At 48.7% G+C, this 14,161-nt stretch overlaps 1 protein-coding gene across 1 annotated transcript; it reads right to left on the reverse strand.

Moving 5' to 3' along the window:
* Positions 1-595: 595 nt before the first annotated feature.
* SLC16A5 (solute carrier family 16 member 5) lies at positions 596-8,525 on the reverse strand (the record flags this gene model as incomplete). Its single annotated transcript, XM_084298304.1, has 4 exons — positions 596-837; positions 2,406-3,272; positions 4,290-4,433; positions 8,312-8,525. The coding sequence occupies 4 exons, from the start codon at positions 8,523-8,525 to the stop codon at positions 596-598; spliced, it is 1,467 nt and encodes a 488-aa protein (XP_084154430.1).
* Between the last annotated feature and the right edge of the window lie 5,636 nt (positions 8,526-14,161).

Genomic DNA, 14,161 nt, shown 5'->3' on the forward strand with positions numbered 1-14,161 from the left:
AGTTCTATGACCCATATGGCAGCCTCCATATAATATTTTGAGATGTGGGAAATGACATTCTTCCAACTGAAAGTGTTTGTTTCCTCCCCCCACAATGTGAGAGGCTACCAGGAACGTTCATACAGACCTGCACCAAATTTTTACGTTCAGACTAGGCATGTAATTACTCTGTGAAAGAACTACCATTGTGCATAGCCATCAATATGTATTTTCCTGTGCTAAAGCTGAAATGTGTACGTGAAATACCAGTGACTTCAGAAAGGCACCGACTTAAGCCGATTTAATCAACGTGGCTTTTGCTTCTCAGAGCTGGCTGCCATGGCTGTTACCCCCTGGCCTGCTTTAGGAAAGCACAGATCCGTGTGTCCTTCAGCTCCTGGGCTGGCGCTGGGCTCAGCCCGAGATCCACATTGCTTGCGTGGAGCCTGGCACGGCCCTGCCGAGTGGAAGCGCGGGGCAGGAGAACGATGATAGCTGTGGGATGCACGCACTTGGTTTCTCTGCCATCAGTGCCAGGCCTTGTGTAGCTTTGTACAAGCCACGTAATTGTTTGTATTCCTCTCTTTTTTCCTTTTTTTTTTTTTCTTCTTTATTTTCATATGCTTGTGACATACACGACTGCTGGAGTGGATTGACTTTCAGGCTGTGGTTCAGTTGGCGTGTCATTGTATTGATATCTGGAGGGATTATCCAAAGGGACTTTTGAGGCCTCTTTCAAATTTCTTTTTTTTTCCAGAGCGCAGAAGCTGAGCCCCATGAACAAAGCAGCTGATATCAGGAGGAAACTGGAGGTGTAGAAGACATAGTGGAAATCATTGGTTATGTCCACCAGGAGACCTGAAATAGAAACCACAGCTTAGTCAAAGAGGAGATGCATATTAAAGACAACTGTATGGCATTCACAGAAACATTAGACCTAAATAATTCAGCCAACTGCCATATACAAAAGATAAGCATTCACAGATGAGTTAAGTTCTCTTTTCCAGATTCTAGAGCTTGTTTGCACTCATCGCTCAGGTGGTGTTTCTTTTTCTATGTAAAGTATTTTCTGGTAAACAGAGAAATCAGCAAAGAAAGGAAACTGTAACTTTTTCCCAACCTGCTGATTCACTTTGTTTACTTAGCAGAGGACCCCTGTGCCACTTCCTGGATTTTGGAATGAGTGACCCTGTTACATTCCAGGTCAGAAAACAGAACAAATAAAGAAAGAACTCTCTCACAAAAATGACGTGTTGGAGTCTCTAAGCTGAAGACTTGTCTCTAAAACTATGTAACTGGGGAGGAGAAAAAAATCACAGCGCAGCAGGCATTATAACAAACATTAAGTACCTCAATGTAAAACATGTAGACGGGTGATATATCAAGCGAGTAATTTAACACTAATGCTGGATACTGAAAGGTAATATTCAGGTAAACATATGATGACTCTTTTTAAGACTGCTTAATTATATGGAAATATAGGAGTAATTTTTTAAATAGATTTTAGGTTGCTAGAGATTGAACTTCCCTTACTGTACTTTGTTTTTGGCTATCTGCCTTTTCCATCAGAGATGTTCAAGAAAAGATCTGTTTTGCACTTTGAGAAAAGTGACTGACACACTTTGCCTGGGAATACCATTAAATATAGTGTATATTATTCCATTCTTAGATATTTTCCTGCTGGATGGAACACAATTCATTGTTTGGAGAAGAGAACTCAAATCTGAATAGAGGATTCATGCTCAGGTTCACATTTGTTTGTCAGTCTTTTGAATGAGCTTCTGCAAAGCAGGTGCTTGGACAGGTCAATTAGTGGTGGTTGGAGTGAATTGTGAAACCACTGAATAATTCATTGGATTGGGGGCTTAACTAGTTCCCTTCCTTGTCTCCAGAGAAAAATGAATACACTCCAGAACACAGAAAGTGAGTAGAGGAGCCTTTTACTATAAGCTTCTTCAATTATATGGAGCTGGTAACACTTCTGATCAGAGTAAATGTGTTGAATGGGATGTTTGCAATTTCTTGAGGCTTCATAGATAAATCAATGCAGACTAGCAAAGCAGTGAAAGAATTCTAAAACAGCAAGATCATACCACTGTAATTCCTCTCCGTGTCCTGCCACTCAGGGAAAAAGTTCTCAGCATTCTCATGCCTATTGAAGCTGCCAGCCAAACGGGAAACTTTTTCACTGTCTGCAGTTGCTTCAGTGACACTTGGGCCACTACAGAAATGACCCTTGTTCAGCAGTGAGATGGGGCTGATCATTCCTTTCTGACTCTCCCTTTTATATTGCTCCCTTTGCATAACTCAGCTGCCTGTGTGGACTTAGAAACTCCCTCATTCCTCTTCTTTATGCTCCCAAACACTTGTCACCAGTGTCTAAAAAAGCTGTTTTTGCTCCAGCCTGCTTTAATAGCTTTTCTCACCTGTGAGAGGGGGTCCAATGAGGAGAGTGATACTCTCCAGGATTGTGAAGAGCCCTAGAGCACTTGAGAACCTGTCCATCTCCACCACATCCATCAGCACCTGGAAGGTAAGTGCCCCAATGCCACTCATGGCTATGCTGAGGATGACGCAGTAGACGATGAGCACGCTGAACTCAGCTGAAATGATGCAAATGAAATTGCTCAGCCCGCAGAGGAGCACAGCCAGGCTGAACAGGTAGATGCGTCTTCCCGTGAAGATTCTGTGTCCCGAAAGCAGCCCTGTCAAAGGGCGTATGAAGATGTTGATGAACCCAATAATGGAGATGAGGAGGGCTGCCTTGCGTTCCTCCACTCCATTCTGGATGGCATAAGGTACTAGGTAGACGTGGGGTAACACAAACCCCATCATCATCCAGGTCACTCCGATAGTGTAAATCTGGTAACCCTTGTTTTGACAGAAGATATCAAAAGCCAGGTACTTCTGCAGCACCTGGAAGCACGCAGTCTTTCTGTTTTGCTGCTGGTACTTTAGGTGGGGAGAAGATGCTCCATTGGACAGCTGTGCCTCTTCTGCTCCTCTCCCTGAATCCTCTCCAGGCCTGGGTAACTGTACAAGTGATCCTGAAGCAAGTCGCACTGGTCTCATAATGGCTCCGCAGACACAACAGTTCAATAGTATTCCTCCAAAGATAAGGAAAGTGTTTCTCCAGCCCATCTCATCCAGCATGTATTGAGAAAGCAGCGGCCACAGTGTGAAACCGAGAGAGACACCGGTGGATGCCATGGCATTAGCCAACGTTTGCCACCGCACAAAGTAGTGGCCCAGCGCAGTCAGTCCAGCCTGGAAGCTGAAACATGATCCCAGACCTAAAGGTAAGAAGGAAAAACAACAGCACGTGATCCCTCTGCGGTGTCCTGCAGGGTGAAAAGAGCCCGGCCCCATGGGGTACTCACAGATGACTTCAATCTACCACTAGGCATATCCTCACCCGCCGGGCTGCACAACCTCCGGTGATTAATACTCAGCAACCCCACACTAGAGATGAAGAAGGGTATTGTGCATAAATTTAACTCCTTGTGTGCTCAGGAATACTAAATATCTAAAGAATACTAAGGAATACTAAATACACTGATGTTTGTCTGGGCTGCACTGCCATGTTTACGATTGTTATGGAATTGTTCATTAGAAAAAATATATTTTTACTGCATGCAGCAGGCAGTGCTGCCTTCCTGATGCTTTCTTCAGGGCCCAGGGAGTTAATTCTTGTTTTTCTCCGTGCAACAAACACAGCTTAGCTTACAAGAGCCAAAAGGCTTGGTCCCAAAGTGACCTGGCTGCAGAATCTCATTTCTCTTTGTTAGAAGAAAATATGGGTTGAGAAACAGTTACATAGGAGAAATATTTGGAAAGGAAAAGTTCCCATCTGTTACTTCTGTTCAAAACCAACACGTCCTTTTGTTAGAGAAAGATGACTCCATATTTCCCCAGATAGGGAGTGGTGAAACCCAAGCCCGAGGAACTTGTGAAGAATGTTGTCCCAACACATTGCATTTCAAGATGGAAAAACTCCCCTCTTCAAAGACAAAAGGCTGTGAAGCTCCTAAAGAGAACAGACGTGTTGGCTCTCCACTTCACCCCTTAGAGACCTGTAACCTTTTCCAGAGAGAAGCATGTTCCAGTGAGCTCGGCTGGGCGAGGTGTGTTAAAGGGGTGTGAAGGGCAAGCCTATCCAGCATGCAATTCCTGATGAGCTGTGGGGCTTTTGATTTATCCTATTTCGCAGCTGAGTGAAAAACGTGAGCACATAGTCTGGACTCTCACCACTTCCTTGCTCTCAAATAAAGGGCAGCAGCTGGGTTTTCCTGCTGTTCCTTGGTACTTACCAGTGATGAGGCCAGCTGTTAAGTAAAGCTGGCCGAGGGACTTGCAGAAGGAGCTGGACACCATGCCCACGCTGCTGAGCAGGCCTCCCAGCATCACGGCAAACCTGTAGCCAAATCGCTTCACCAGGATGCTGCAGAGGGGTCCTAGGAGCAGTCAGAGAAGCAAAAGGGAGGCAGTTAGAGAGGCAGGAATTATTTCATAGCTGCTAGACTGCTGCAGTTATCGAACGGTTTAGTCTACAGATTATCCCAGCTGCATAATGCAGGGGGGGAGCCAGAAACAGAAAATACATTCCCTGATCCTCCAAAGTGCTTGGTCAGCTTGGTACATGAAGGGAATGCTCCTCTGCTTGGATTTTGGTCATGAAGTAGAATTCCTTAAGCTTCCCTGTGATGGATTTTAGGTAAAACTCTCAGAAATGGAATGGAAAAAGGACCTTCAAGTGTAATTCTGTTCTCATATGATATCTGTTCTGGGAATGATTTGAAAAAAGAGAGGACTTGGATTTTTGTGCCCCTGAGTAGGAGATGCTGAGTGGGTGGTATTTTCTGCTTGAATGTTTCTACTCTCATTTTGCTGTGTTTTTCAAATATTCTGCCACAGAATCTTGTCAATTGCCGTTGGCGTCCTGCTACATAGGTGAAATTCCCTGCAACAGAAGGCACATTGACTCTGAAAATGATCCAGAATGGGAGAAAGAGGATTGTCCTTGAGGAAGATCATTTGAAAACAGCTGGAAGCATGTTCATGTCTGCATTGGAATCAGTCTAAGCTTCAGGCTGTGGCATCCAAGCTCTAGCTTGTGGAGTCTTGCAGCTGTCCTGCAAGTCATCTCCCCATGAAAATAATAAGATGTTGTTGCCAGTGCGGCTCTTTGCACATGCCTGTCCTGGCATACCTGGCCGGGGCGGGTAGGCATGACTGTGTCCACTTCCAAGAGGATGAAGCCTAGGAGCAGAACATGCACCAACAACGCAGAGGCAAGGGCAAGACCTGGGTGCTCCTGGTGGGCTTGGGTCTGCCCTTCTGGAGCAGAAACCTGGGTCTTACTGTGCGCGTACATTGCCGGCAGGCTTTTCTAAGTAGGACTTAGGTTATTTCATCAGAGAAAGCAATGAACAAATAGGCACGGAGATACGTGCTTAAGGTCAGTTAATTCTGTAATTTTCAAAGGCTGTTGGTGAGTTCCATGATATTGGGGTAAATCACCAGTTTGATAATGTCTTGGGTTTAGTGTGCTTCATTTTGGGGTAGGAGGAGATTAGTTCAGACCTGTCAATGGAAAACATGCTTCTCCGTTAGAGGAGAAACTGAAGGGAGAGTTGCTCCTTTTGTGTTCCCATAAGGATCCTCATGCTTTTCCAGGTTTTATTTTTTTTCCCCCCTCTTCATAACCCATCAGGTTATGTAAGCAAATTCAGAATGACTGCAAGTTTCAGAGTTAGGAATCAATCTGTGGGGAAAATAACCTGTGGCATATTTGTGACTTAAGACAACACCTGGTTGGAAATAAAATCCACATAGTCAAGCAAGCAGAGGAACATTGTTAAAATCAGGACTGCAGCTGTCTGTATTTTGATCTGCTTGGGAGATTTTCACCTTGGACTTCAACTGGCTTTTGAAGAACTATTCACCAGGCTCAGCAAACCAGTGACTGCATTATTTTTCCTCTCACTGAGGAGATTAAGGATGGTACTGCTGTTTAATCAACCTGAGTAGCCAGAAATCATAAATAAAACATGCCAAAATCATGGGATTGGCTCAAAAAATCCTAACTATTTTTCATTACTTATTCCTGCCAACTTGCTTTCTAGGTTTCAAATATTATTGTTCACTTGCTTGGGGCTTTTGTGCTTTTCTTTGCAAAAATATTTCCAATAGAACTGCTGCATTTGTACTAGTGCAAGCCCAGAGATTTATGTTTGCATGAATATCTAGAAGCAGGAGCCTGTAAGGGCTTGCACTCCTGTATTTCCCCCTTTGGAGTCAGCCATAGGATCCTGAGGTCTCAAATGATTCTTATAACAAAATAACTAGTAATGGCTTTTACCTAGGAACATGGTAATGAGCTATGTTTGCTTTATTAAATTAAGTGCTATTCTTCACACTGTGCCCTTCCCTGTTTCCTTTCCCATCTCTGCTGAGCTGAGGTTAGTTCTCCTGTGTGGAGCTTCTCACTCGACTGACAACTCTGAGAATGGAGCATGCTGTCTGTTTCCTTTGCTGTCTACTATTTTTGCAACAAATATTTATTTTTCACTTCAGGTCCTCTGAATTAAGAGTAAAGGAGAAGAAAAGTGAGAAGAATGTTTGAGATCCTGGTGACAGAGCAGAAAACAGTTTTGGAAAGGGTTTAAATGCCAAGGTGATGGATGCAACCTGAGAACCTGAATCAAACAAAGCCTAGCCTGCTGCAAAGAAGGTCAGAAGTTGCAGCAAAAATCATTGGCCTGAGAGGGAGTCCTTTATTTCTGATTTTTCATTGTTTTTTCTTCTTATAGTTGTGTTAGTCCCAATTTAAGCTACTGTGGGATGAGAACAAATTCTCCTCTACTGTAACAGCCTGCAATAGGAGACACAACTGGCAAGTGAAGTAACAATGCTCTTGCAGTCCACTGGTTATGCCGTTACAAATTCTATTAGTGAATATAATCACCATGAGGCTGTTCTTTCCTTGTGTCATTTACAACTTTTGGATCTATTTGTTGGCTGTCTTTATCTTACCTTTTACTGTGGTCCCAGCCTCTTACAAAACAATTACTTCGTTATAGAAAATAGGAGACGTGATATTTTCTTGCAGATGCAGCCAGAGTTGTCTTTCCCTGGCTCATTGGGACTGAGCTGCTTTTCAGACCATTTCCCAGGGCCACCAGCTCCTGTTCAGCTCCTTCCCACTAACAGCAGCTGGGCCACACAGGCTGGAAGCCCACCAGGCCTTTGAATTCAAGGACCCAAGACACTGCTCTATTTCTGCCAAACTTCAGTGATGATTCCTCCCATAGCTGCTTCCCCTGAGGTCTCTTTCTGTCTGTGCCTTGCAATTCTTGACCAGCTGCTTCTGCTAAGGTGCGAGCTCTTTCCCCATGTCATGCTGTCAAGTCTTACCCAGGAGACACTGAACCCATCATAGCTGTCGCACCAGCATAACTGGGGGCTCTGCTTTTATTTTTTTATATTTCCACCCCCATACTGTAGTGTCACCTTTAATCAGTATTGGAAAGGAGCAGGAATGAACTAAGGGAGCAGCTCAGATACCCGGGTGGCTTAGATACTTTGCTCCCCGCTGCTAGGTGGGGTTCAAGTAGTCTGTTTATCACACAAGCATGGGAGCTGCATGTGGAGGGGTCAGCAGCAAGACAGGACTGCTTGTTGGGAGGTCCTCGAGCTGCTGGGTGTGTTTTTCTCCTCTATGCAGCTATCAGTCTGGATGTGGCTCTGGGTGCCCTGTCCTGTGCAGCCCCTCATTTTCTCTGGGGAAAGTTTTCTGGGGATGATTTGCTTAGTTTTTCAGGGCTTGATTTGGTGCTCTGTCTGCAATGTACCACCCTTCTCCGTCCCCCTTCACCTGGAGACCTGCCTGACCTGCATCCTGCACTAAACCAGCTGCCCTCACCTTGATACCTGCTGGGGCGTGTGCTCCACGCCACCGCCCAGGGGCTGCTTTAACCCTGTGCCAGCAGCCTGGAGGGGCTCAAACTGGGCAGCTTCTCAGCCCTGAAGAACGCGGTGGTCATATGGAGGGAGAGAGGATGGAAGGAAGAGCCCAAGATCACCCTCACCTTTGGTGAAAGGTCTTGGTTATCTCTTAGAGTGGCAAGAGGGAGCGTTGTGTCTGCAGACCCTTGGCTTTGGACTCTGTGGGCATGGATCAAAGCAGCCTGTGCACTGCCAACCAGCCATACCTCCCAGTCCCTTCCACCTTCCTCCTCAGGGAAATGCTGAAAGTGCCCCCATAACGGCCCCTCGTCAGCACCAGCACCTCAGGAGACAGCAGTGGACATTTGCCGCGGCCTTTACTCACCGCCTCCGTGCAGCACGGCCACCATGATGGAGGGGAACCACGACGTCTCGCTGTTGGAGGCCTGGAACTCGTGCTGGAGGTCCGTGAAGAAGACGCCGATGCAGGAGGGGAAGCCCAGCGTCAGCCCCTGTAGCAGCACCGCGGCGAGCAGCACCATCCATGCCCAGCCCCGGTCCTGGGGCTTGGCAGCTCCTCGTGCTCCTCCTTGGGACATGGTAGCTGCTTTCTCCTCCCAGGCTGGCCCGCTGGGGAAGTGACTGCAGCTACCATGCAACCCTCGGCCCAGGGAATGGACCTACAGAGAGAAGGGCTAGTGGTAGTCCCTGGGCTCAGAGCCACCAGCGTGTCCCAGACCTCTTGCAGCTGACACTCTGGACTTCTTGCTCTGCATTTCTCCCAGCACCTCCCTTCCTTCTCGCTGCAGGATCCTGGCAACAGATTACTTGAGAAACGCCTGCCTTCCCCTTTTATATTGCACAAGACTGTGAGCACAGCCAGGTACAGAATGGGACCACACCTCCTCTGAGGTATGAATTGGCCTTACCTAGTTCCCGCCCTTATTTTCCCTTTCACCTGCTTTCATCATATGGAGTCCCCTTGCTGGCAATTGCTAAGGTCACCAAGTCCTCACACTGAGAGGAGAACGAAAAACTCTGCAAATGCCAAGAAAAATAGAAACGCATAAAGCTCGCATGGTGCGGCAGGGCTCGGTGTGAACCTGTTATGACAACTGCTCCTGTGTATAGTTCAAAGTGCTAGTGCTGAAAAAACATTTCAAAAGCCATTAATTAATTAGGATCCAGCAATCTCAGATATGCTTTTGCTTTACCTTGGTAGAGCTGCTTCTGAGAGATCCCAGGTTTGATTTCTTCGAGACCAGCAGCATGAAACATATAGCAATAGCACTCCCCATCCTCTCCCCATGAATAAACACACACAAAAAAATATCTCTGGCAGCCAGATGAGCTCAAAAAAGGTGCCCTTAAGGTCACTGCACAGCGCAATATTTATTTAGCACTCAAATAATGCCTTTCCCCTAAAACAATAGCCACAACTGAGTGTCGTGTGCAGCCTTAAAAATGAATAGTTTGTCCTTGCTTGTTATTTCAAATTTGCCATGGCGGCAGGCTCACGAGAGTAAGTTTCATACCTCGGGCTGAAGCGAAGGGCCGGCAGCGCGTGGTTGTGTGTGCAGCGCGGGCGGCTCATCCCCTGCGTGCGCAGCCCGGCCAGCTCAGTGCCCACGGTTAGATGCTTCTGCTTCAGTAGCGACTAAAAAGCTTTGATGAAGTCTTTTGCAATATTAACCCGGACATCACTTCTGTAAACAGGGCTCTTTTGCCGGCTGGCTCGCAGCCAGAAAAAAAAAAGAAAAAGAAAAAAGGGGGGAGGGGGGCTGCAAGCTGAGGGGGCCCGTGGGAAGGGGCTCTAACATGCAAATCACGGTGGTGGTGCTGAGCACACTTTAATCCTTTGTCCACTTTAGCTGGGTGCAGATAATGCGACTAATTCAAGTGCTTGTCTCTCTGGTGTGAATTAGCTGGATGACAGCCTAAAACCTCTCCCCGGCAACAGCAAACCTGAAAAAAAGGCAGAAGCACAGCTCCTCTCTGTTCCCAGCTGCCCTGCCCAACACTTGAGCTTGTCCAGCAGATTTCTGGAGCCCTGGCTCCCCTTGTGTGTCCTTGTGCTCATTGAGGGGGCTGTCCCGGGGCATCTGCGTGCTTGCTGTAGCTTTCATCCACCTGTGGAACACCTTCTCCTCTTGGCAGCTGGACCTGCAGGATCTCCTGGGCTTTTTGCTGCGAGAGCCCTGGAGATGCGCTGCCAAGGGCCACGTGGCCTCGCTGCCTTCTGCCTGCACACAAGTGAAGGAACGGGTTTGTTCCAGCCTAGCTCGGCCGGCTGTGCCCGTGAACAGCAGCAGCAACTCCACAAAACCCCCTTTTAACCCTTCCCAAGGTGCTGAGCAGCGATCATGTTGAAGACCAGGGCCAACAAAAATGCGGAGTCAGATCCTCACTAGCACGTGCTCATCTCGTGCTAATCGCATCGGGATCTGGATTGAAGTTCGCAGCACAGGACACACCTGGGTGCCTACTGCAAACAGCGTGTGGTGTAGGGAGCAGGCAAACTGGTGCAAAGGTGCTTCCTGGCCCAGTGTGTGAAGGGGAACGGGAGGAAAGTTTCCTGCTCATGGCACGCTAGGTCTCTGCGCCCTGCCGTGGGGCTTATGGCATCAGCCCTGTTGTGGGGATAGGTGGGTGTCCTGGGTGGAGCAAGACGGAGCAAAGCACATGGCTGGTTTCAGTCTCTGCTCGCTGTCTGCTGGTCGTTGTCCGCTTCTCTCATTCAGGTCTGAGTTTTGTTTCTTCTTCCAGTGATCCCCAAAACACCAGGTTCAAGCTTGGGTTTCCCTAGCTGTGACACAGCAGCCCCAGCAGCTGTTGGTTATGGCAGCGCTCACACACTGCTTGTCCCCCACCTTCCCTGCCTCAGTTTCCCTCAGCCATGGTAGGGGAACAGCAACTGCTGGGCTGAGGGCACACGGCAGGGCTGCTGGCAGCAATTTGTGCTGAGAAACACAGGGCACGGGGCATTCACTTCCTAGGGAGAGGTTTATACTTAGCCTGCAAATGATGGTGATATCTCTACATCAGCCTCGGCAAGAGCTGGTGGCTGCTGGTACCTCTGTGGGGAGAAGAGCAGCTCCCTTTTTGCCTAAAACTGCTCAGGATGGAGACACGGCAGCAGGGTGCCGCGGAGAAATCAGGACTCTGGCTGGCGGGGGAGGCTCAAAGCCCAGGGGATGCCTGCGGCTCGGGAGCAGGAAGGGGAACTGGAGGAAAGTTTCTCGTTCACGGTACATTAGGTCTCTGCATCCTGCTGCGTGCCTTGCAGCATCCTCACCTCAGCCCCGGTGTGAGCCAGGCGTGGGTTTTATGAACGCAACCCAGGCTGCATGCACAGAGGTGAGGCGTTTACTGTAAACCGAGAGGGGCGGTAAAATTTTTAAGGGTCACTCAGCGTCTGTTGGGGGTAGGAAAGCAAAGCACTTGGCAAACGCCTTTATAAGTGACTTTTTAAGTACCTTTTCATCCCGAGGTCTGGGCTTGCTTTGCAGCCCTCTCCCGGGAAGGCTGTGCTGTGTCCCAGGTGATTTTCCCAAGGTCACTCAGATGGCTACAAGCAGAGCCCCCAGCTTTAGCTCTGCTTTAGGCACTGGCCCCATGCTGGTGTCTGCAGGATGTCACTTGTCAGCCGTCACTCGCTGCCCTCAAGGGGCAGTGGAGGTGGTTGAGTTCAAGCCCTGTGCACATCCATGTGCCAGTGTCACGGCTCTGCAAGCCCGTCCCAAACCCAGGAGTCTCAGCAGCAGTTTTGGGGCAGGCCATGTGCTTGGAAACTGAAGTGGAAAACACCTCAGAGCTCCCAAATTGCTTCTGAGGCTAGCTGAATTTGTTCCAGGCACCCAGATTAGCAAAGACTGACAGATTGAATCTCACAGAGGAAGTGCGTGTCTTCTTTCTTTCTTTTATGTAAAGCAGTGGAAACTCGGTGGCATTTTGGCTGTTGGGCTGTGGAGCGGCTCAGGGCATGGATCTGGGCATGGAGCTGCTCCTGTGCCAGGTCCTGTCCTGATGTCTCCAACCTGCTCCAACAGGCTGCGGGAGCACACAGATTAAACCCCTGCTCCGATCCCTCCCTCGAGTACAGACAGACCCAGTGGAAACCAAGTTCTCTGAGCACCTGAAAACTGACTCCTGAGACCTGGGGCAGGGACAGGGGCTGAACAACCCTGGCAAACCCCTACAGCCCAGCTCTGCTAGGGCTGAGAAAATGGGATGGTGCCAGAGCCATGGGGAGTGCTGGTCTAGCACCAGACTTTCCTAAGCAGTTCCCATAGCATCACTCCCACATCATCCCCCTGCAAAGGGTATCAGGGCCCTGACTGCACTAATTGGTCTTAATTAGTCTGACCAGACTCACCTGGATCCTCCTCCCACACCTTCTCCACCCAGTTTGACTCCCAGTTACACATAAGCCTGGCTCCTTGCCTGGACCAGCCTTTAGACAGATGTCCTGGTGCTGTTCCCTGCTCTCCTGGCTTGCTCTCAGCTGCATTGTGCTCACTAATCACAAAGGATGTGGTTGTGATACCAGGTAAGAAACCTGATTTTTGGGACCAGATTTCATGACTTTTAGCCAGCGCTGAGGATAACACTGCTTGGCTCGGAGGTAGGAAATGGGGATTGAGGAGACAGCTGGTACCAAGTGCGTGTACTGACAGCTTCCATCGACTCGGAGGAATCCAGCAAGATGTGGCTTGTCCCAGCTCCTTGCCATGGTGGCTGACTGTAAGGATTTGCATGCAGGCTGGCAAACAGTGCAAGCAGCCCTCCTGACTGCTGCCTTCCTCCCTGGTGCTTCTGGGGTGCCCCATGCAGGGGGGAGATCAGCACCCAACTCTACCTGAGGCAATGGGGATCCTCCAGAGCTGAGTCTGAGAAAGATGTGCTTGGGGAAATCCATGCTGGAGGTGGCTGTGGCTTCTGATGGGATGCCCTGACCTGTCTCAGGAAGCTTTTATTGAGATGGAGTTGCCTTAAATTGTTACCCACGTGAAAACTGTGGCTGGTGGATGGGCACGTGGGATGTGGTGGGGCAATGGGCTGAGATCCCAGTCCTGTGCATCCCATCTCTGCTTTAGGTTGATGTCCAGAGCACCAAGCGGTGCCTAGGCGGATTTTCGCTGCAGCAGATCTTATCTACCAAGCTCTTAATTGTTGTCCCCCTTGTTTTTATTGTCAGGGAATAAGCCACTTAGGGAGGGATCAAGAGAAGCATTTCCCTCTGGCTGGCTGCTTGAGTTAGGTGTACATCCTGCTGCTGGCAGCTATGGGGTGGATGCTGGCAGGGGAACAGCCCTTTTTGGGGAGGATGGCAGGCAGGCATTGCTTTCATTTTGGGTTGCCTGCTTACGTGGGTACCTTGCACTCCCACCACTAGCCCTATTTCCCTTCATGTTAGGTTACGCAGAGATGCGGTGTGCCAGCTGCCTGCTCTGTCTGCAGGCAAGATGCAGGGAATACAGACTGGGTCCTTTGTTAGTAGCTGTGAATCCTTAAATAGCAAAGAATCTTGTCTGCAGGGATGTCATGGCTTAGTGCTTGGGTGGGAGGATGGGATGTATTGACAGCCAGCTGAAAGAAAGTTAATGCATCAAGGTACCACTGGAGGGTGGAACCTGGGACTGCTCCTTTCCCATGTTAGCTCTGGCTTTCCTCATTTTTAGCCACTGCTGTTTGAATTCATTGAGACCACTGGTGCATGTTGTCCTGGCCTTGCTGAAGGACCTGCTGCCCTGATTGCCCTGAGCTAAATCACAGGTAGAAAGTGCTCACTTGTCCCGAGGGTTTTCTGTGTGACACGGAGGCCAGCCGCTGCCAGCTGAACCCTCAGCTCTCCGAGGAGCTGTGTGAGGCCCATGAAATGCGAGGAATCGTTACGTTTTGGACTGATGATGAACTTGAATATGGCGAAGTTTGGGGAACTTGTAGGAGGGATGGGGACCTGCAATAGGGAATGTTGCCAGAGGGGCAAATATCAATGCCTTTGCTCTACTATGATACCATACCTGAAGGCAATTGCTAGGGGATTACAGCTCCTTCACTGTGCTTTGGAGAAGCCAACATGCTTCTCTAGGCAGGATCAGGTACGTGGGGGTTGTTTGCCCAGACAAATTGGGTTTAAACCTTCAGTGACTGTCTCAAAACTAGATCTAGGTGGATGGAGACAACTAAGGTCCTTGTTTCCCAAACAAGTTAGTAAGCTGGGTTACAAATATCT

The sequence above is a fragment of the Netta rufina genome (assembly GCF_964035555.1).
Source record: "Netta rufina genome assembly, chromosome: 19".
Classification (NCBI taxonomy): domain Eukaryota; kingdom Metazoa; phylum Chordata; class Aves; order Anseriformes; family Anatidae; genus Netta; species Netta rufina.